Source organism: Panulirus ornatus, chromosome 4, assembly GCF_036320965.1.
Source record: "Panulirus ornatus isolate Po-2019 chromosome 4, ASM3632096v1, whole genome shotgun sequence".
NCBI lineage: Eukaryota > Metazoa > Arthropoda > Malacostraca > Decapoda > Palinuridae > Panulirus > Panulirus ornatus.
Window position 1 is genome coordinate 76295569 of NC_092227.1, and position 24082 is coordinate 76319650.

The window sequence follows — 24082 nt, forward strand, 5'->3', positions numbered from 1 at the left end:
TACTCCGACGAGATATGTAGCTAGACGATAGAGCCGTGCAACTCATTTTTTGATGTGATGGGTTACTGGAACTTAATACCTGTATGACTGTGGTGGTTTTGCACATTCTGTAGCCGTGTTAGGAAGTCATATATGTACATACTGAGTGGCTGAACGAACCAGATGGTGAGATGTTGAACCGGGGTCTGCATTCTTGTACCTTGAGAGTAATGTCGATAAATCCAACAACAAAGTGGCGCACGGAAAGTAAATAGGAACTCGTTGCTATCATAAGAAGACGGTGATAACGTCACGATAACATTGGACAACATGATCACTTGGCTTAACATGAACAGTGATGACGAGTTATGATAACATTGTGCTGGAAGTTGACAGTGATGATAATGGATCACGGTCGCATCATTCATAGGGAAAGTCATCCTCAGTAAGATGATCACATTCTAAATAGATAAAGCTTTGAAACTGCGCAGTCTTGGTGCTGTGTTGGAGTGACCTTCGTTAGCATTAGCTGTGCGCAGACTCCGTAGGTTAGCAGGTGGGGAAGGGTGGGGGGAAGTCACCCCATCTCTTTCCCGGGCCCTCACCTCACGACACCATCTTTCACGCTCTGCAGGTTTCAAGATATCGCTTGCCGCTTGGCGAACGTAATGATAACACTTTTACGAAAGTTGTATTTGTAACCTTCGGTAGCACACTCGCCCCCACCGCTTCCGTAGCTGAGTCGAAAGGACCATGACAGATCTCTGGGAAGGGTCGGTGTTTTCAACAGAGCAACAGCGCTTACAGAGCTCTTGTTGCTATTCCTAAAGGTCTGGATGGTGCGATGTGTCCCTTCGTCAGTTGCAGGAATGAGCGAGGACCCCGGCGAGTGGCTGCTGTCCATCAGTGCTGAGGAAATCCTCTGAGAGAGTAAGGTCTGCTGAGCAGTTCTGGTATCGCAGAATCTCACAGTCGACCCTTGTGTGAGGGTGACGACCCCCATGCGTGCCTACAGGCTGTCTTGTGCGATGAACGGTCGGCAGCGGCGCCGCGTGAGTATCGGCCTGGCGCCGACACCACGTATGACCCCTCGCTGTTCCATGAAGGTCTGCACGCCTCCCTCCCTATACATACGAGCGTTTAGTCGTCCAGCGTGTACTGCCTGCCGCTCGTGGCCATAGAACAAACTGCGTCTCATTGTTTGACTGCCTGTGCCCCGTCTGTGAGGCGTCTTTCGAGTCTTTGAGGGTCGGTCTATGATGATGTATGTACGGTACGAAAGAAGAATGTCTACATGGTGCACTTCAACAGTATATTTTTGTGTCCTTATGTGCAGCATCTCTACGGTAGTGTCCGTCTGTCTGTCTGCCTGCCGCCCCTAGAAATGTGTTTATACACCATCCTAAAAAAAAAAAAAGAATGCTGACGTTGAACCTCACGAAACCGTGTTGTGTTGTCGTTCATAAGTGACTGGACGACATCTGACGATCAGGTTTGATGGCTTTATCGTATGACATCCACACAACACATAATTCGTAACGCTAAACGTCACCATTCTGTTAGGGAAGACGCACTCACAACGGACAATGTGTAGACACTCACAACGGACATGCGTATACACACTCACAACGGACATGTGTAGACACTCACAACGGACATGTGTATACACACTTACAACGGACATGCGTTGACACACTCACAACGGACATGTGTAGACACTCACAACGGACATGTGTAGACACTCACAACGGACATGTGTAGACACTCACAACGGACATGTGTAGACACTCACAACGGACATGTGTAGACACTCACAACGGACATGCGTATACACACTCACAACGGACATGTGTAGACACTCACAACGGACATATGTAGACACTCACAACGGACATGCGTATACACACTCACAACGGACATGTGTAGACACACTCACAACGGACATGTGTAGACACACTCACTGCGGACACTAGAACACAGACGATATTCATGAAAACGACAAAATATTCTCGAATAGCGCCAGGCTGAGACTCTCTCATTGTACCACACTTGAGCTGTCCCACAAGTTGTGTATAGAGAGTGACCTGTGAGGGTAGCCAGTGTCCTATCATGCTGTTCCTGGGAAACAAGACCTGCGTGTCGTCTAGGGAGAGTGTTCTGTGGCGCCCTAAGCGTGTGACTGTATAGACGTAACGTCCTGGAACACTGACTGCACACTGTTGAGAGGGAGTGGATGCACACCGCCCTTCGAGATCTCACGTCTGCATCTTGCCCGCGCAGAAAGTTACGAGAACTTATTCTCGGTTCTTAAGTGACTGCACGCGACCCAGTGAGAGTGACTGCAAAGTTGTGGTGCAGTTGCAGTTGTGTAGTCACGAGCGTTGTGGCTGCATCTGTGAAATGCCTTTCATGAGTTCATAGGTTGTGAACAGGTCTAGAGAACCAATTGAACTACAGTTTAGAGGAAGTATATGATAGGCTATAATACTACGGTTCAAAGGAACCTAATGTCTTCTATCTCGACTGAACTGGGAGTATGTGGATAATACATTCGATATACGAATGCAGTAGGTACTTTCCATACCCCGTGAGGTGCTCTCTGCCAGGCAACAACACTACATACATTATTGAATTTCTTTCAACTCGTGTCACTACTCATCAGTTGCCACTCATTTCTCCCTCACTACAGCTACCGTCTTTCTCTCTATCGCTCAGACATTTGCGACAGCATCTCTCTAACCCCACTCTGACGAGCAAAGCCACACTAAATCAAGGGATCTTAACCTGTGGCCCATGGACCACTAAAAGTCCATGGTCCACTCCCCAGTGGTCCAAAGGATAAAAATGAATCAGTTTATTGATAGATAGATAGATTTTACCATCAGTACTGTCATCAGTAAGGGTTTGGGTGAATGATTGATTGGGTTTTTAGAATTGGTGTAGTATACATGGATGTATACTTTAGGTGGTTTACAGACATAGTGGGTGTGTCTGAAGTGCTCCACATACATATATGAGAACCCTTCCTTGCACACGTAAACCTGAGGTAAGGTTACATTTCACCCCATCACCTCGTTACGTTTATGTATCATTCACAAACAGTTTGTAATCTACATAGCCACGAAACTCATCATAGTCTTAGATTCTTTATGGTAAATTCTATTACTTAATTGTCGAGGTAAGTGGTGGTCCGCGTCTGCCTGCGTAGTTCTTGGTGATGGATGCGGTCCGTGAGGACAAGCATTGTGACCTCACACCCAACACATCCGTCTCGCTCTCATCATATTAACTCCCAACATTCGCTCGCTGTTATACACTCCACCACATCCACACCCCCACACCACACGATACACTCGGCATTATTCAATCGAAGTTGATTCTTTTTCTTTTTTCTGTCTCTCTCTGTCGTGTCATCATCGCCTTATGCGATAGGGTTAGATTTCGTAGTAACGAACACTGTTCGAGGTCTGTCATAGACAGCATGCAAGGTTTTCAGTTGGCAGTAACTGTATGTGAATCACCAGAGTGGCCAATGTTTGCCGGTAGATAGAGTAGGTCATTAAGAAAGACGCCGAGAAAAGGGAGGTGGTGGGAGGGGGTAAGAAAGACCCTTGGAGGGTGGTGATCGATTAAGTTGTTAGCGTCTGTTTGAGGAGAGAGAGAGAGAGAGAGAGAGAGAGAGAGAGAGAGAGAGAGAGAGAGAGAGAGAGAGAGAGAGAGAGAGAGACTCAGTTTTTTTTTCATAGTTACTGCTAACTGAAAACCTTGCATGTTGTCTATGATAGCACTCTAACCAGCGTTCATCACTACGAAATCTAACCATAACGCGTAAGACGATGAGAGAGAGAGAGAGAGAGAGAGAGAGAGAGAGAGAGAGAGAGAGAGAGAGAGAGAGAGAGAGAGAGAGAGTCGTTCGCCATTGGGCTGAGACCCCGCCCCCGCCCCCGCCATTTAGTACCTATACATCGTCTGTTTACCTGGACAAATAACAGGTAATCACCCGGGCGTCACCAGTCCAGTCAATCACCCAGTCTGTCAGCCAGCCAGTCAGTCAGTGAGTGTCCTCCTGTCAGTCGGGTTCATGGTATGTTGTGCGTGTGGCCTGGCCGTGACACCAGCACCTCAGGTGATACGTGGTTTTCTGTAGGCGATGCATGGTTTCCTGTAGGTGACGCATGGCTTTCTGAAGGTGATACGTGGTTTCCTGTAGGCGATGCATGGTTTCCTGTAGGTGATACATGGCTTGCTGTAGGTGATACGTGGTTTCCTGTAGGCGATGCATGGCTTCCTGTAGGTGATGCATGGTTTCCTGTAGGTGATTCCTGGCTTCTTGTAGGTAATGTATGACTTCCTCCAGGTGATACATGACTTCCTTCAGGTGAAACATTTGAAGGGATACGCAAGTTCCATCAGGTGATACACAGCTTCCTTCATGTGATACGTAGCTTCCTTCGTGTGATACACGGCTTCCTTCAAGTGATTCTTGGCTTCCTGTTGGTGATACATGGCTTCCTGTAGGTGATGCATGGCTTCTTGCAGGTGATGCATGGCTTCTTGCAGGTGATGCATGGCTTCCTGTAGGTGATACATGGTTTCCTGTAAGTGCTACATAATTTCTTTGAAGGGATACATAAGTTCCTTCAGGCGATACATGGCTTCTTCCAGGTGATACATGGCTTCCTTCTGGTCGTGTCGCCACTTTACCCAGCGTACCTAAGGGTTCCATGTAAGATCTCATTTTACCTTAACCTCAATATATATATATATATATATATATATATATATATATATATATATATATATATATATATATATATATATATATATATATAGCTAGCTGAATTACAAGATGGCCACCGCGAGCTTGGCATTGGTCGTCTAAAACCAATACTGAGAAGTTATCAACAAGATGTTTTATAGAAATGACCCTCGGTAAAAATCTGAATTTGGTCTGTTTGAGACGACTGGCACCACAGTTTGCCTCCTTTCCATGAACGCTCCTGGCTTACCAATTTTCCTTTTTTTTTCTCTATCCTGAAATTAACGTTTCATACCATCGATTGATAAAGACATACGATAAAATTTGATGAATGTAAAGTGGCCGACAACAGTTATTAATTATTATACGTAAGATATATTGACTGTAGCGGAGGAATACGTAGGCAGTCACGCAAAACAATATGCTTCTAAGACACAGAAGAAGAGGAGCTCGTCGCGCAACGTCCTTTTTCTTTCTTTCTTTTTAAGTCTGCCATTAAACTACGAGATAGATTTTCTATGTCTCATTTCGTCACGCGTGACAAATCCTAACACGGGACTCGGGCCTCTACAACAGAGCTCTACACTTAGACTAGGATGGTTCCGAGAGGTTTAGATCCTTAATTTTAATTTTCTTTGATATCTGCCGTTTCTTCATTTGTTAGTCTCTTTCGCCGAGGTGGCTCAGTGTGTCTGACGTTATCCCATTTGACTGACTATCGAATTCCAGTCCTAAGGATCATATTTGATATCAAGAACATGATGTCTTTCAGTTTTACGTTTTCACTCGTCTTGCTTCTCAAATTTAGATTTTTCTTTTACAGTTGTGGTCTCACGCTTTTCCTTCACGAGATCGGTCAGCTTTGGCGAAAAATGGAAATACATTTCTATATGGGTAGAGTACGCATCTCGCAATATTTGCTCCTCAGATACTAATTGGAGATTCACTTGGTAAATGTTTACACATTTTCACGGTAATGCTTACATTCCATGGCCCATCCACACAGTTTGGTCTGCTTCCACTGGTAAACCAATTTGCCCCATTATGTGTAATAATGGTCTGTTTTACCAGACTCTTTTCTTATCAGCTTCAGCTGTTGCAACATTGAACCAATAAACTCTGTTGGCAAGAGCTGTTGCACGACTTGCAAGAGTGTTTTTTGGCCTGGAAGGTGTTAACATGCAGTTCCACTTCTCTTCGTATAAATTATCGTGTATAATCATGTTTGGCAACCACTTAGGTCAACACGATTGGGCTGCAGTATCTCATACCTCACAACACCATCATTAATGGTTCTGAACCTTTAAAGTGAATTGTCTTGGCACAAGTGAGTAAATTTTCCAGTAGGTTCATAGAATGAGTGCACCATATGTGTGCTCTGTGTGTACATTTACGCAATATTCACTGTAGTATATGGATGATAGACGTTCATTGTCTACTTTAATTCATATTAATATTTTCATTTATTACCGACGATAAGTCAAAGTAAAAAAAAAAACTACGATAGTTTTCATCAAAAAAGTTATTGAATAATGTTGAATTAGTTTCCTTTGGCAACATTAGATATTGATGAGCGTCGCATATATGATATATTGTTGAAAGCTGTTCAATGTTGGCTCTTAACCAATGAGGCAGGCTCACGATGGCCTTTTTCTAATCAACAAAAAACGGGGACATTTGAGCTAATTATTTTTTCTTTTTCAAATTATGTTCACAAGTCACATAGAATATATCATTTTTGTGTGCCAATTTGTAACATCTTTAAACCTCCTTTTATCCAAATCACTTCATAATTAAACTCCAGACTTCAAATATAGATGATATTATTACCCTTGCCTCACATTTCAGCAACCTACATTCATAGATCCCACACCCCAACAAACACAACACAGAACATATATACACCAGAATAACCCAAGATACACTAAACTATCGCCTTCCCAACTCGGTCTTAAACGTCAACTCAACAGACTTACACACACTTGAAACCACACTCCCCAGACGAACACGAGTCAGACTTTATCGTTTACGCTCTGGGCATCAGCCATCCCTGCAACATATTTCAGGACCCTTCATGTCCACGATACAACCATCACACTGAAGACAAACTCAGTTGTTCCCCACACAGACATACAACATCGCTGTCGTCTTTCTCAGTGGACTTGGCCGGTTATCTGAGCACTGCGGGAACCCTACAGAAGATTGAACGGACTCTATATATATATATATATATATATATATATATATATATATATATATATATCACACCATTCACGTAACTGGCAACAATAAGCTAATCAGAACATCACAAGGAACACAGAAATATTATATATATATATATATATATATATATATATATATATATATATATATATATATATATATATATATATATATATCATCCCTGGGGATAGGGGAGCAAGAATACTTCCCACGTATTCCCTGCGTGTCGTAGAAGGCGACTAAAAGGGGAGGGAGCGGGGGGCTGGAAATCCTCCCCTCTCGTTTTTTTTTTTGATTTTCCAAAAGAAGGAACAGAGAATTGGGCCAGGTGACGGTAGTCCCTCAAAGGCCCAGTCCTCTGTTCTTAACGCTACCTCGCTAATGCAGGAAATGGCGAATAGTTTGAAAGAAAAAAAAAAAAAAAAAAAATATATATATATATATATATATATATATATATATATATATATATATATATATATATATATATATATATAGTCACGCACACGCCCGTACTTACATACTGTGTAATTATGGACGAATAACTGCCTGAATTAAAAAAGTCCTTTATCGATTTATTTATTATGTGCACCCAAACAGCCCCATGCGTCCGCTCAGATATGTAAGCGTCAACCCAGTGTATATCTACCTACACATCAGTAAACACACACTTGCCACACACTCGCACACCCTCGCATGCTGGCCGTATACATGGGTGATATAACTCTACGGTATTCCGTGATCACATTTTACTACAGTTAGTTTTTATGAAGTTAGTCGTGAGGCTCCGTTGGCGATGATACAGAGGTTTTGATAATAACTCTCCGTAAGTTACCTGGAGTCGTGTTCTCGTAAGATCCGTCGAATTCACTTTTGTTTTCATGGAGTCTTGGTGATGTTGCCTGACGTACGAACAAGCGGGGACTCAGGCGGTCCGTGTCCTGATGACGAGTTAGGTCCACAGGCGTTTATACTCTTGTGGTTTCAAGGTCAATCAAAGTGTCCAGTCAAGAGCTTATGTAAGTCAGCTATTGTTTTGTTATTTTATGTTAAGCTGAGTCACAATCAGTCGACGTCAGAAAATAATAGATATTCAGTTTTCGTCCAGGTAACTCAAGTCTGTCGAATTCAGTCAATACCGGGCAAAATTGAACACCAAGTTCAGCCAAAAGTCCAGTGAAGTTCAAAAAATTACCATTGATTATATATGTGTTCAAATAGAGTCAGATTTAAGGGGTCATTTCAGAAACAGCCTCAGTAAGGGTCTACCACTGAGTTCATTCAGTTGGCTCGGCTTCAGGGACGTTCTCAGTGCAACGCAGCCTCAGTAAGGTTCAGCCACTGAGTTCATTCAGTTTGCTCAGCTTCAGGGACAAACCTCAGGACAACACAGTTTCAGTCGACGTGTAGATGATATTTTCACCAGCGTCTTCTCTCACCCGGGGTCGAACAACAATTCTAAAGACCGAGTCTCTCAATCGTAAGCTACGTCTAGTTTGAGGGTTGAGACGGTAGATAGGCTCAACATAGCTGTTTGCTGACCCTATGTTAACACGGAGTTAGGCTATGTTGAAGTTAGCTCAGGGTCTTGATTGTTCCTGTAACTAACATGGCTTCTTGTTATCAATTATGTGACCTTGAAAAAAAAAGAAACACTTTTTCAAGACTTTTGTTAATGTCGTTCTGTTTTCGCTGTCTGTCTCCGTTTCTCTAATCCCAGATGAGGGAAGGTTCAGAACTGCTGTACAGACCACAATACGCTCTTGGGGCGTCAGGATCTGCTTGTGGGTAGGACGATGCTGGCTGACCTTGGCCGGGTGGCGGCAAAAGGGGGGGGCCAGGCCGGGCAAGGCTTAGCGGGTCAACCTTGACCCACTGGCCAATACATACAAACAACCTGATTTACAGGCGTGAGTCGTGCGTATCTACCTACTTGGACGGGTTCCAGAATATAGTGATACGGTAGAGTAAATGGGTGAGTGTGTGTGTGTGTGTGTGTATGTGTCATTACTTAGGGCTCGAACACGCTCTCTCTCTCTCTCTCTCTCTCTCTCTCTCTCTCTCTCTCTCTCTCTCTCTCTCTCTCTCTCTCTCACACACACACACACACACACACACACGGGCTTCTGTGATGGAGCGGTTAGCGTTAATGACCATTAGTCAGCACGGGCCCAGCCGGGGTCAGGGCCGCGTGCGTTTTAATCCTGTGCGAGGCTGTCGCTCCACAACCAGTCCTAGCTGTTCATCCTACCCTCGGGACTGGTCTCAATAGATGTGCACCCAGCTTAGGTTAGAGATTATATATATATATATATATATATGTATATATATATATATATATATATATATATATTTTTTTTTTTTTTTTTTTTTTTATACTTTGTCGCTGTCTCCCGCGCTTGCGAGGTAGCGCAAGGAAACAGACGAAAGAAATGGCCCAACCCCCCCCCCATACACATGTACATACACACGTCCACACACGCAAATATACATACCTACACAGCTTTCCATGGTTTACCCCAGACGCTTCACATGCCTTGATTCACTCCACTGACAGCAAGTCAACCCCTGTATACCACATCGCTCCAATTCACTCTATTCCTTGCCCTCCTTTCACCCTCCTGCATGTTCAGGCCCCGATCACACAAAATCTTTTTCACTCCATCTTTCCACCTCCAATTTGGTCTCCCTCTTCTCCTCGTTCCCTCCACCTCCGACACATATATCCTCTTGGTCAATCTTTCCTCACTCATTCTCTCCATGTGCCCAAACCATTTCAAAACACCCTCTTCTGCTCTCTCAACCACGCTCTTTTTATTTCCACACATCTCTCTTACCCTTACGTTACTTACTCGATCAAACCACCTCACACCACACATTGTCCTCAAACATCTCATTTCCAGCACATCCATCCTCCTGCGCACAACTCTATCCATAGCCCACGCCTCGCAACCATACAACATTGTTGGAACCACTATTCCTTCAAACATACCCATTTTTGCTTTCCGAGATAATGTTCTCGACTTCCACACATTTTTCAAGGCTCCCAAAATTTTCGCCCCCTCCCCCACCCTATGATCCACTTCCGCTTCCATGGTTCCATCCGCTGACAGATCCACTCCCAGATATCTAAAACACTTCACTTCCTCCAGTTTTTCTCCATTCAAACTCACCTCCCAATTGACTTGACCCTCAACCCTACTGTACCTAATAACCTTGCTCTTATTCACATTTACTCTTAACTTTCTTCGTCCACACACTTTCCCAAACTCAGTCACCAGCTTCTGCAGTTTCTCACATGAATATATATATATATATATATATATATATATATATATATATATATATATATATATATATATATATATATATAATAAAAACATGAATAAAGACATGGTTTATCATGACATGGTTAAGATTACAGGTAACACGAGTGTAAAAAGCCCTCTCCCTATGACACACAAACAATTATCACACACACACACACACACACACACACACACACACACACACACACACACATGCACACACACACACACAAACACATGCACATATACAATGTGGTATATCACTTTCCTGCCACAGTCTGACGCCGATAGGTTAAGAGCACGAATCACCAGAAAGCCTCTGTAGTTTTACATGATTTACTCCCTCGTTGGCCGGGAACAATGCAAGACAAAAAGAGGCAATTCTCCCCGGTGAGGGTTACGACCTCGCCTGTGACGGGGTCGTTAGTTGGGGTAAAGCAGTGTAGCAGTTGACGTTCCAGGTTAGAGGAACGACTCACGACTTCCAGGAAACAGCGTTTAATGTACTGTTGATGAGGGTCGTGTGTGTGTGTGTGTGGCGTGGGGGGGGGGGGGGGCGCAGGTGGCCCACAGCTGGCACAGGGAACGTTTTGATCGGGTCGTCCACAGCTGTGACGTGCCGGGTACATGATACACAGCTGGCAGTTTTGGGATTGGTTGTCCACAGCTGGCACTGAGAACGTCAGGTGGTTGACGTGTTGGGTAGATGGTCTACAGCTGGCAAGAGGGAGGTTTGGGCCAGGTGGTCGATAGTTGGGACAAGGGGCTTGTGGGGTGGGTGGTTCACAGCTGGGGTGAGTGACGTTTGGGACAGGTGGTCCATAGATGGTGGCGAGGATGGCCTGTTGGGGACAGATGGTCCATAGATGGTGACGAGGATGGCCTGTGGGGGACAGATGGTCCACAGATGGTGACGAGGATGGCCTGTAAGGGAGGCACATGGTCCGCAGATGGTGGCGAGAATGGCCTTGGGGGGGGCAGATGGTCCACAGCTTGGACTAGGATGGCCTATGGAGGAGGCAGACGGTCCACAAATAGCCACGAGAATGGCCTGTGGGGGGGAAGGTGGTTCACAGATGGTGACGAGGTACGCAGAGTCAATCGGCTACAGTAGAAGACCCACAGATCACCTTCGTCTCCCACTGCCAACAGTCAGGTGATGTGTTGTGAGGACCAACACACACACACACACACACACTGGTAAATACCGAACCACGTAGGTCTATGGTTCCGGCGACGTCATACAGTTACCGTGGTCCAGCGCACTGCCGATTGGTCCAGCCTGCCGGTACATAAGTCTGGTCCCTTGTACTGAGGGTGATTTCTGTTCTGTATTTGATCATATGTTGGGGAAGAGAGGAACTGTGGGATTATTGATCATATATTGGAAGAAAGTAGTTGTTGGGTTATTAATTACATTTTGGGAGAAGGTGATTATGGTGTTATTGATTATGTATTGGAAGAAAGTAATTGTGGGGGTTTATTAATCACATTTTGGGAGAGAGTAATTGTGGGGTTATTGATCATAATTCCGGAGAGTAATTGTGGGGTTATTAGTCATACTTTGGAAGAAGAGAGTAATTGTAGGGTTATTGATCATAGTTTAGGAGAGTAATTGTTAGGGTATTGATTATAATTCTGGGAGAGAGTAATTATGAGGTTATTGACTACATTTTGAGAGAAAGTTGTTATGTGTTTATTGATCAGTTATTGGGAGAGGGTTATCGTCATGTTATGATCATATACTAGGGAGAAAATGATAGAGATGTTATTGATCACGTCATCACCTTGTCTCGCTCTGAGTCGAGTGGCAGGTGTGACGTTAATCTTTTATGTCGGTTCCACCGGCAGGGCATTGTACTGTACCCTGTCAGCTATGGGACCATACCGTGTTGGTGGGTGGACTCACACACACACACACACACACACAAACACGTACAGGGTTAAGAGACGGGGGCAACATGAGTGTAAAACTCTCTCTCACTAACACACAAATATCCACAAACAGTAATCACATAAAACATGGTTCTACAAGCGACTAGTCACTGAATCACAGACTAGATCACCGTGTTACATAGGGTTATGTATTCACTGACCTGGACACCAGAATTAAGCCGCTGTAAACTGGACGACACGATTGAGTTGCCCCAGCAGGTCTCGTCCTGATGTGGCCTTTCGTTAAGACGTTCCAGTTTCTCGTCATTAAGTCTCATAGCCTTCGATCGTTGGGCCATATGGACACACAGTCAACTAATGTAGTGTGCAGGTCTCTCCTGCCCAGACGAAGGTTGTAGACCACCACAGAGCGACGTGAACTACGTCGGTATGTCTACGACAACACTTGAGTCGACGCTGAACACTTCTTCATCGAGACGGGGGTCCCTAAACTACATATGCAACAACGACATGATATGACTCTCTCGTCAGCATCTTGCAGAACACACGATTACACTATGAACATTACCACGACCACCTGCAAGGTTACAGATTACAGAAGCCACGTAGCCACGTACACTGGAGAACATAATCCCTTCGTAAGTCCTCAGAGTACAAGAAGACCAGCTACGAACTCTACAGTTCTTCTCTCCCGCACACCCAAATGACCCTACTCTCTACCTCCGATGGATTTTCCCCAGGTGCGCAGACCACAGACAAAGCTGCTACTGTTGACCCAACCAGTTTGACCCCTTACCGACCTCCCTACCACGCCTGAAATCCAAGGGAACACGGTCCACGAATCAATATGATATCTGCGTCATCGCTCTCATTTGTATACCATTTCGAGACGTGATTCTTCACTCCTGTTTTGTTCTTTAATTAAGTGTTGATCATTGATGATTAGTTTGACTGAAGATGGGCAGTGTTCTTGTGCCCGAAAACGTCTCGTGCATTTCAAGGTCAAAGTGAAAATGAATCGGGACATTTAATTCATACTTCATCTCATAAAACGAGACGTGTGGTGAGGAAAATGAAAAACTAACCAAAAATTAGTGTGTTAAATATGCATTGGTCTTTAATACACATTGTATTGAGGAAAACATTTTGCCAGTTTTACAATATATATATATATATATATATATATATATATATATATATATATATATATATATATATATATATATATATATATATACATCCATAATCATATCTACCCGACAGATCTCCAGCCAAATTAAGTATAACACACTACACACACTCACGACATGATTTATATACTCCTCACACCACAAACATCAACATAAGACTCAAACAATATAAGCGACCTCAGAACACTTCCTGGCGTTAGTTTTGGGGCAAGGAAAAGAATCCTTCAGCATATTGTACAGACAGTTCATCTGCTCCATCGTAAACTACACTTCACCTTGGTCGCCCACCTTGTTCAAAAGTAAATATAACACAATTGCCAACACACAAAACGAGGCCCTCATAGCAAGCAATGGCTGCCTAGCAACCACAAACACAACACCTGCACAATGAAGCGAGAATACCCCCAATACAAACTCATTATGTTCGGCTCCTGATTCTTTACAACGGCACTTGTCCCTCCCCACCCAAACCGCACCATAGCGAACTATCAACTCTCAGTGAGAAACAAAAATAGTAACCGTTGCTTCACACTTTCACAACCTATACTCCTAGGTCACTCCCTTCCCTAGCCCTTCCCTAGCAAACTTGACACTGACACATTACGTCCACGCAGCAAGAACTCGACAAGCACTAAACAACCTCCTTCTCAACCCAGTCCTAACTTCTAGTCCACCTACCTGAAAACTACATTCCTCAGGCATGTACGAGTTGCACTTTCTCTTCTGCCGTTTGGACACTACCGATGGCTATCACAACAACCATCACCAGTTCAACATGTCACAGGACCTGTCATGCCTGAAATGCGACTTCCTTTCTGAAGACAGTCCTGTACTTGCCTCAAACAGACAAGCGCACAACGTCGATACGACTTGATCAGTCGTCCCGCCCGGTGGACTTCGTTCACTGAATAGGACTAACTTAGACGACTGAGCGAGGTTATTGAGAGTAAGCAGATCCTCATACGCAAGGAGTCTGCCTCCTTCCATGGAGGGCAACGGCGAAATATGTTTCGTCAGGTAATGAGCTGCGTATCTTACGAAAATCAAGAGCGAGAGTTTTATCGATCGTCGCAGGTGTAGGGAAGCTGAGCAACGCATCACCAGGACCTCTCGTCTATGGATTATGTCGTGCGATGGGAGGAGATGTGGCCCTAAACTAGAAAATGCCTCTCAAGTTTGGTCGCCGAGCTTCAAGAAGCACAAAGAGTAAACACGAAGTCCAGAAGAAGGCAGCAAAAATGGTACCAGAATGAAGAGAGACGAGTTAAGGGGCCACGGCTGGAAGCCTTAAATATGCCCACCATGGGAGAGGGAAGAGTGAGGGGGGAACCTAATCACAACCTTGAAGTTATTAAACCAGATTGATGACCTGGACGGTGAGCCGTTCTTCAGAAGGTGTAGTGCTACAACAGTCAGAGGACATAACGTTAGATGAAGCAGAGAAATTGTTAAAAAAAAAAGATGTAACAATGTACTTTTATAAGATGAGAGTAGTGCATGAACAAAAGAAAAAAACTTAACGAGGACGTGGTAAATGCTGAAAGCATACATAGGTTTCAAAAGTTGTATGATAGCAAAATATGTTGAGGAGATGCGGGGAGGGGGGGACCTCACAAGTGTTAAAGTTCCCTCACCATACAGTACAAATACATAATTACAAGTAGCTAATTACAGACAGTCTTGTCGTTTTAACACAAGGACCTGAAAAATGAGTTCGTCGTAATGTGAATGCTAAAAGTTAAAGATTAAAACTTGCATCTACAGGAAGACGTGTGTGATGCGTGTCATGTGAGGAGGCATCTTATGCTCTCACACGAAGTTTCGAGATGATGGTACGGGCCTGTGATGTTGCTTATATATCGGACATTAATGTTCACGTTGTTTTACTTCTCTTATGAGCTTTGCTTATGTATTGTAAGTCCGTGTCGGTGACCCATGAGGTGGTATAATAGGTACGTCGTCTGTGGACTGGAGATCACCAGTCGGGTACCACTCAGGGCTCAGGTCCGTGTCGTGTGCTAGTGACTGAGAGCAGAGTTTACATTCCCCCAGGCCACGTAGCCCTGTGATCTCCTAAGTAGAATCCTCGCTTTTTTTCATTCTCTAGTCTCGTAGTCATGCGGCCTTTCGAGTCTGAAGTTAGTGATGACATGACCTCCTGGTCTGTATGGTCGCATAGAGGTGCTGAGCGGTCTGTAGTGCTGCTCTTTAAAGAGGTTGTGTTGAGTTCTGCTGTGTCCACTCTTGCTCCTAAAGGTGTGTATAAGTGCGTGTTGACCCGATCAATAAGTGAGGTATGTTCTCCATACGCTGGAGGCAATGGAGTGTACTGTCTCCTCCCTATAGCAGTTGAGCTCCTGTGTTTTACCAGTGTATAGCTCTAGCCTGAGTTTATTGTGATTGTATGGCTTGCCTTGGGTGATCTAAATCTATGGCTTCATCCGAGTATCTCGTGACAGCACAGCTTGGTTTGAGTGTTTTGTGAGTGTATGGTTTGGTTTGAGGGTGTATGGCTTGGTTTGAGGTTGTATGGTTTGGTTTGAGGGTGTATGGCTTGGTTTGAATGTTTCGTGAGTGTATGGCTTGGTCTGAAAGTTTTGTGAGTGTCTTGGTTTGAGCTTTTGAGTGTATGGTTTGGTTTAAGTGTTTTGTGAGTGTATGGTTTGGTTTAAGCGTTTTGTGAGTGCATGGTTTGGTTAAAGTGTTTTGTGAGTGTATGGTTTGGTTTAAGTGTTTTGTGAGTGTATGGTTTGGTTAAAGTGTTTTGTGAGTGTATGGTTTGGTTAAAGTGTTTTGTGAGTGTATGGTTTGGTTTAAGTGTTATGTGAGTGTATGGTTTGGTTTAAGTATTTTGTGAGTGTATGGCTTGGTTTAAGTGTTTTGTGAGTGTATGGTTTGGTTTAAGTGTTTTGTGAGTGTATGGTTTGGTTAAAGTGTTTTGTGAGTGTATGGTTTGGTTTAAGTGTTTGTGAAAGTACAGAATGACTTTCGATTATCGAACTTTACCTTCATTTTGTGATCACTATTTGTGTGCTATGGCGAGAGAAATGTACAATCGTGTTTTGCCTCGACTCTGATTCCACCTTGTGTTACACGAACGATTCATATACGTGATGGTAGAACACGCTAGTGTGTCGCATGCGTCCTGTCCCATAGTTCGGTGTGTGTTTTATAAGGTGAGTGTGTGACTTTGTTCACATATATGTACGATTTAGGTGTATGGCCTCAATGTGACAGCTTTGTTTGAACAGTTTGGTAATAGTGTTAGTGACTGGTCGGGTTTCATAATGAAATAACATGAGGATCGAGATCGTACATTATCTTAACTATAGGAAAATCAATTCCTTTCTGACATAAACGTTTGGTGTCGATGTTTTCTGTCCTGTGATTTGGCCTGGAATATGTTGATGCTAGCGACATCAAAGAGCTGGGTGTTGTATGGTGGATAGTGACGACAAATGGGAGGATTGTGACGACAGCTGGTAGGAGGATAGTGACGACAGCTGGTAGGAAGATAGTGACGACAGCTGGTAGGAGGATAGTGACGACAGCTGGTAGGAAGATAGTGACGACAGCTGGTAGGAGGACAGTGACGACAGCTGGTAGGAGGATAGTGACGACAGCTGGAAGGAGGATAGTGACGACAGCTGGTAGGAGGATAGTGACGACAGCTGGTAGTAGGATAGTGACGACAGCTAGTAGGACAGTGGCGACAGCTGGTCGGAGGATAGTGACGACAGCTGGTAGGAAGATAGTGACGACAGCTGGTAGGAGGACAGTGACGACAGCTGGTAGGAGGATAGTGACGACAGCTGGTAGGAGGATAGTGACGACAGCTGGTAGGAGGATAGTGACGACAGCTGGTAGGAGGATAGTGACGACAGCTGGTAGGAGGATAGTGACGACAGCTGGTAGGAAGATAGTGACGACAGCTGGTAGGAGGATAGTGACGACAGCTGGTAGGAAGATAGTGACGACAGCTGGTAGGAGGATAGTGACGACAGCTGGTAGGAGGACAGTGACGACAGCTGGTAGGAGGACAGTGACGACAGCTGGTAGTAGAATAGTGACGACAGCTGGTAGTAGAATAGTGACGACAGCTGGTTGGAGGATAGTGACGACAGCTGGTAGGAGGATAGTGACGACAGCTGGTAGGAGGATAGTGACGACAGCTGGTAGGAGGATAGTGACGACAGCTGGTAGGAAGATAGTGACGACAGCTGGTAGGAGGATAGTGACGACAGCTGGTAGGAGGACAGTGACGACAGCTGGTAGGAGGATAGTGGCGACGGCTGGTAGGAGGATAGTGACGACAGCTAGTAGGACAGTGGCGACGGCTGGTAGGAGGACACTGACGACGACAGTCGGTTAGACAGCTGACTGGATAGTGACGACAGCTGGCAGGATATTAACGACAGCTGGCAAGATAGTGAAGACAGCTCGTGGAACGGACGAACACTGGACGAGAATAGACCGGCCGAGTGGTAGATCGATCTATTGCAAAACAGTGTGATTGATTGAAGCAATTATCTACCACAATAGAGCCCATCTACCTGTCCCATGAATAACTGATATGCATGATAAAAGCCAGCGAGGCGCGCGCGCACACACTGGAGGGGGGAGGGATCTCTCTCGTTAGTACGTGGGTGTGCGATTACCCACGTACTTCGTAGCACGCATACGCATGCCGCTCACGAAGACCAGACTCGCATTCCACACACGCGCATGCCACACACGCTGGCCATACACGCATGCTACGTATGCATATCACATAGGCATGCCGTGTATATGTGATATACATGAGTGCCACACACACACACACACACACACACACGCATACCACGTATGCGTGCCGCTCACGCATACCACATATCTATACTGCATACCTCACATGTATACCACACATGCCTTCCATACACATATATATCCATCATTACTCTTATCACATTCTTATAACAATTGTCTACCACAACTGTATACCATATATACATACTCGACGCACAGATCACACGCATGCCACATACACATACCAAATGCACAACACTCATACACACTTGACACACACACCACACACGTGTACCACATATGCAATATGACATACATATACCACATGAGCAAGTCACACACACACACACACACACACACACACACACACACACACACACACACACACACACACACACACACACACACACACACAGAGGAATTGCCAAAGACGACCCCGACGTTCTGGATAGAGCCAAAAAAAGAAGAAAAAAAAACCCTGGCAAGTTTGGGTCATAGTTTTTATGCTATTTTTTGAACGTGCTCGACGGTGTTGCATTATTATTTCCGTCACAAACAACTGGCCAAGAATTCCCGGGGCCACACACGGAAGGTAATGATGATAATGTAATGTTTTTAGTGAGTGCAAAGTATAGTCATAACTCCCAAAAGGTAAAGTTCAGAGTTCGCGTTTACGCTATGAAATCGTCCAGAATTGATAGGTAAAATTGACGAAATTTGAGAAATAAAAGGGAATATATATATATATATATATATATATATATATATATATATATATATATATATATATATATATATATATATATATATATATATATAATTGTGTTTGTGCACACATGTATTCATCTATGGTCTATGTACATATGTACAATAACTTTCAGTGAATATGTGGTCTACATGCATCATTAAGAACTCCCTGAATATAGTGTCTCCATATGTCTGTGTGCAACATAAACGTAATAGTCCTTATCCATGAGAGTGATTTGGGTATTTAGAATTAGTACCTCTTGTGGCCGCCTTGTATGGAGAGGCGCTGTGCCCTGGTGTACTTGTGCCTCTGATGTACTTGGGATTGCCAGGAGGAGGAAGGTACGGCAGAGTTGCTGGGGTTCTATCAGCCATGGTGCTTCGCATGGTCTAGAGTGCTGCCTCCGGGTGGGCAGAGCTGCTCGGGTGCCACCCACGGGTGGGCACGGATGCCAGGGTGCCACCCACGAGTGGGCAGAGATGCCAGGGTGCCTGCCATCCACGGGTGGTCAGAGATGCCAGGGTGCCACCCACGAGTGGGCAGAGACGCTGGGGTGCCACCCACGAGTGGGCATGGATGCCAGGGTGCCACCCACGAGTGGGCATAGCTACTGGGGTGCCACCCACTGATGGGCAGAGATGCTAGGGTGCCTGCCACCCACGGGTGGACAGAGCTGTTTGGGCGCCACGCACGGGTGGTCAGAGCTGCTGGGTCAGGTTCTATGGTGATAATATCACACTTTACCCCACCCAGTCTAGCACTTCGTTCCTTAGAAGATGACATAATGAGGTTCAGATTGACACGGTCATGTATTGAGTTAACCACATCTATCTTCGTCATGTTATGTTCTCAAGCATGGGAATGCTGATATACCCTCCAGTGTCAGTCTTGAAGGTGCTAGCGACCCGATGATGACTTCGTGTGAGGGGTTCAAGCTTGGGTTAGCTTATGGAGAGCATTAGTTCATGCATCTTTGTGTATTTCCACGTACACTGACCTTTCCATATATGACAATGGCTACCCAGGACACGGGTGTAGGCTCTTTAGGGAGATAGTATGTGAGCCCAGTTATAGCAGGACCAAGAAAAACCCTCTGGCCGGCTGGTGTGTGTGTCTGCAAGACATACTGTTCACGGCCGTAAGTGACGACCGCTAGTAATGTACAGTTGTGTGGGTCGGTCTCTCTTTGATTCCGGCGAGAGAGATGTGTCCTGCAATCGTTCGTCTTCGTGGGTTAAGTGAAGGAGACGATATAGATGCGTCTCTACTATGATCGTTAGATACTCCTGCCAGTCATGCGACCTAAGTGAGCGAGTCTTTATCTTAATGATCCATTCTCTCTCTCTCTCTCTCTCTCTCTCTCTCTCTCTCTCTCTCTCTCTCTCTCTCTCTCTCTCTCTCTCTCTCTCTCCTTCCACTCTTTTCTACATATATTTGGTCGACGTGATGTTTCACGAACCTTTTCAAACCCTCGCTTGTCGTAATCCTCTGTAGCCACAGCCTCCCCTTGCCTAGTATTCCCTCCACCATCACTCTCATCTTCACAACACATAGTCGCCATCATCATCATCATCATCACCGTGGCTACCCCACTGTCCCTCCACCACACGACCCCTCCTCCCTCGCACTGCTGAAGGTCAATCGATAAGTCGCCCACAAAAGGTACACCAACTTTTTTCTACCACACAACTTCTGGTGTGTGGTGTCGGAGGGGCGGTGGACCCCTCCGCCCGACCCACCAGGTGAAGTGGGGTGGAAGAGGAGCAGCAGCAGCAGCAGCACGTTACATTACCATGACATAGTCCGTTTAGAATCACACGGTAACGCGTCTCGTATGGGGGGGCACCTCGAGGACCCACAGCCCAACACACACTTCTCACGGTAATTGATCGAAGAAGAGAGGTGGGGGGGTTGGGGAGGTTAGTGGCGCCCCCCTCCCAGCGGCAAACCCCCCCCCCCCTCGCAAGCCTCTTGCCCTTCACCATGAATTACTGATGAGTGTGACCGGGTCACGGACGGCTCCGCTCAGCAACGCCTCACACTGCATTGTTCCGAGCGGTCGAGACCTGCGTCCAGACCCGCGTGCTTTATGACCCGCCACGGAAAGTGGAGGACGAGAACAGTGCCAGGCTATAGGGCCCAGTCAAGCCCTCAAGAGGGGAACGTATTGGGCCATTCCAGGCCAGGTAGGGTCCAGGCAGGTCCTGGAAGAAGGGGGAGGGTCGAGAGTGAGAGGCCAGGCGTGACTCACCTGCTTCCCGGGAGCATAACGTTGTAATGTGGAAATTATTCATCGTCCCGTTGTTGAGTCAGTGGTCGGCAACCCGGCAACACCGGAGGAGGTAGGTGGTCATTTCAGTCACCCAGCGCAGGTCGCCCGGTGCTCACCTCAGGGAACCAGTGAGGAGCGGTGTGTGTGTGTGGAGGGAGATCACTTCCTCGTCTATCCAGCGAGTGTTGTGCCTCTGGAAAGTGAAAGTGCAGTTACCTTCCCCCCCAGAAGTGATAGTGTGCATCCTCCTGGAACACCAGTAGACGGAGACTGCTGGAACACTTGTAATTTGGTCGTGTTTTGATTTGATGCGTCAGATAAAGCCACGGGAATGAAGAGATCTGTCCTCATGAGAGGATAGTTGGAAGACCTGGCCTGCACATCTGAGGAAAAAGATAAGAAAAAAAAAGTCAGAAGATATCAAGTGGATCATTTAACAATAGTGATAACTAACTTGATAAATGAACGTAACAAGAGATGACACGCACAAGTGATCATGTTGTGAAGGGTTTGCCTGTGACAAGGCTGTTAGATGACCTTGAGCTCTCTGAAAAAAAAAAGAACAATAACAAACACTTGAGTGCGTTTATTGTTCGGTCTCGAGCAGATATAATTCATGGCTTCGTTCTCACTTTGTTAAGTTTGAAGACATCGAGTCAAGGACGAGCCTTTTTTTTTTTTGTAACACCTTTCCTATCCTCTTTTTCTTTTAAATATTCTCATACAAGAGAATCTTTATACATCCTTTGTGATGATAATGGCGGATGACAACATTGTGTCACAGGTCGTGTTGATCTGGACCCTCCCGAAACAGAATAGAGAACCAATACTTGATGTACTTCGTCTAGATATTGTTCCCTGTGCTAGGCTTTTTTTTTTTTTTTTCAGGTTGAGGTCATGGGATTCAACTTCATATAGTTGGCTGACTGTCGTGTTTGTTGGGTGCATTCAAGAGAACAACGTACTTGCGTCTTAAGCGTCTGGTGGCGCCAGAGTTTTGCAGTAGTCGGGAGGTGGCTGAGTCTATTAAAAGTGCTTCTCTGAGATGCTACTTTTCTGATTCTGATCCACATTAGTATCCAAGACTTCGTTTTGTACATCAGCTCCGGAGCTAAGGGTTCAGGACACCCTTTTTTTCACTAGCTATAGGCAAGACTGAACATTTAGCATTTTACGTCTTATTTACAGCAGTGCGATCAGACATTTACAGGTGTTGTTTCTACTGTTGTGGTGAAGTCAGGCACTCACTCGATGGACGGTGACTGGATTGTTAGAGGCGCAAGCAAGATGTTTTGGTACGAGTACAAAGGGGAATAGTAAAATCACTGCATATTTACGTTGGGTCTCTCTCTCTTCTTCTGCATAGATATGGCGTATTATTCATTTAATCACAGTGTTGGAAATCCATTTATCGACTTATATAGAAAGGCCTCTGCTGTGTATGTAGAGAAGAGTGGGTGGTATAAAAAAAAAAAAAAGGGTATTGGTGGATAAGAAGAAAAACATACCATTTCGGTCATCGGGAAAATTCCATCGGTGCATCTCCAGGAAAGTGAGAATGTAAACACTCGAAGAATCTTATGTTGGACGTTCAGGGAACAGCTCGATGGTTGACACGATGACGTACGTTGTTATTGATGGTCATTTCAGTGGAGGTGGTGGTCCTACGTAGTTATGGCGAGGATGGTGCTTGATGGTGGTGTCGACTGATGATAATGGTTAGTGGTGTTGAGTGCTTGGTAGTGGTGATAGTTAGAAGTGGTTAGGGTAGTAGTACTGGTAGTGGTTGTGATGGTTAGTGGGGTTGGTTTGATGGTGGTGATGTTTGTTGATTGGTCGTGGTTGCGATCGTTGGCGGTAGTGATCGCTGGTTGGTTGGTTACATTCGTTGGTGGTGACGGTAGACCATTGAGCTTCCCTCACCTCTCTAGTTAATCTACTATGTGTCCCTCCGCAGCAGTGTCCACCATGGCTGAGCTCAACAGAAGTCTGACGGCGATGGACTGGCTGCCCCGACTGAACGCCCGGGGCGCCTTCGCGGGAGGCTGGCTGGAAGGAGCCAACGACTCACCCGAACTGGTCCAGGCCGACTCTTCCACACCTCCCTCGCCCCCGACCAACGGCAAACCACCCTACAGGTATGTTACCATTACCCCTACAGATGTACCAGACATCTTACCTCTCCCAGGATGGTTCTCTTTCTTCCCTCAGTCGCCTTTCCCCCAACAAAGGCACTAGTCTCCAACATCTTCTCCAACTGCGTCACCAACCCCATAACCTTCAGGGTTTACCACAGTGCGTAAGCCTCGTTGCCTCGAACACAGTAGCACATCTCTCAGCTGGAAGCTGTAATCTATCAAGGTTCATCTGCTTGAAATAAAGGCTGCGTATTGTTAATGTAGCGGTGGTAGGCTTCCACCGTCCAGGAGAGTAGCGCCGCCTGGGTGTCGGGAAGGTTAGCGATGTGACGACGCAGTGAGGCAGCACTCCCGCTCTTTGTCACGTTCTCGTCCCTGCCTAGCCCAGGTCGCTGGGTTTTTCTTTCTCACTCCCTCAGCCACACTTGGCATGCTGATTTCCACTCCTCTGTACCACTTACATAATTCTTGACAACACGTGAGTCACAGTGCACTTTACAACACGTAAACTCTTAACTCACACAACACTTTATCTTGACAACACGTAATTCGCACCACACTTTATCTTGGCAACACATAACTCGCACTACACTTTATCTTGACAACACGTAACGCACAGTACGCTTTATCTTGATAACACGTAACTCACACTACGCTTTATCTTGTTCTGTGACCTCCCCGTACCCAACCATCCATTGAAGGTCACCCAACTAACACAGTTCCTCTCCCCTGAGGCCACATCATCTATTACTTCTCGACGTTCTCTCTAGACGGCATCTTTAAC

The 24082-nt window shown here is 45.4% G+C and overlaps 1 protein-coding gene across 4 annotated transcripts in view; it reads left to right on the forward strand.

Annotated features, from left to right (window-relative positions):
• The window catches only part of LOC139745816 (uncharacterized), a 197113-nt gene that overhangs the window by 156648 nt on the left and 16383 nt on the right, over positions 1 to 24082 (forward strand). For 3 of the 4 annotated variants that reach the window (XM_071656421.1, XM_071656403.1, XM_071656412.1), the window contains one exon: positions 23118 to 23298. In XM_071656421.1, the coding sequence (XP_071512522.1) occupies positions 23129 to 23298 (170 nt within the window). In that variant the 5' untranslated portion in view covers positions 23118 to 23128. Of the gene's footprint in view, positions 1 to 21890; positions 23299 to 24082 lie in introns of those variants that run through there. The other variant, XM_071656396.1, reaches the window with a different exon arrangement.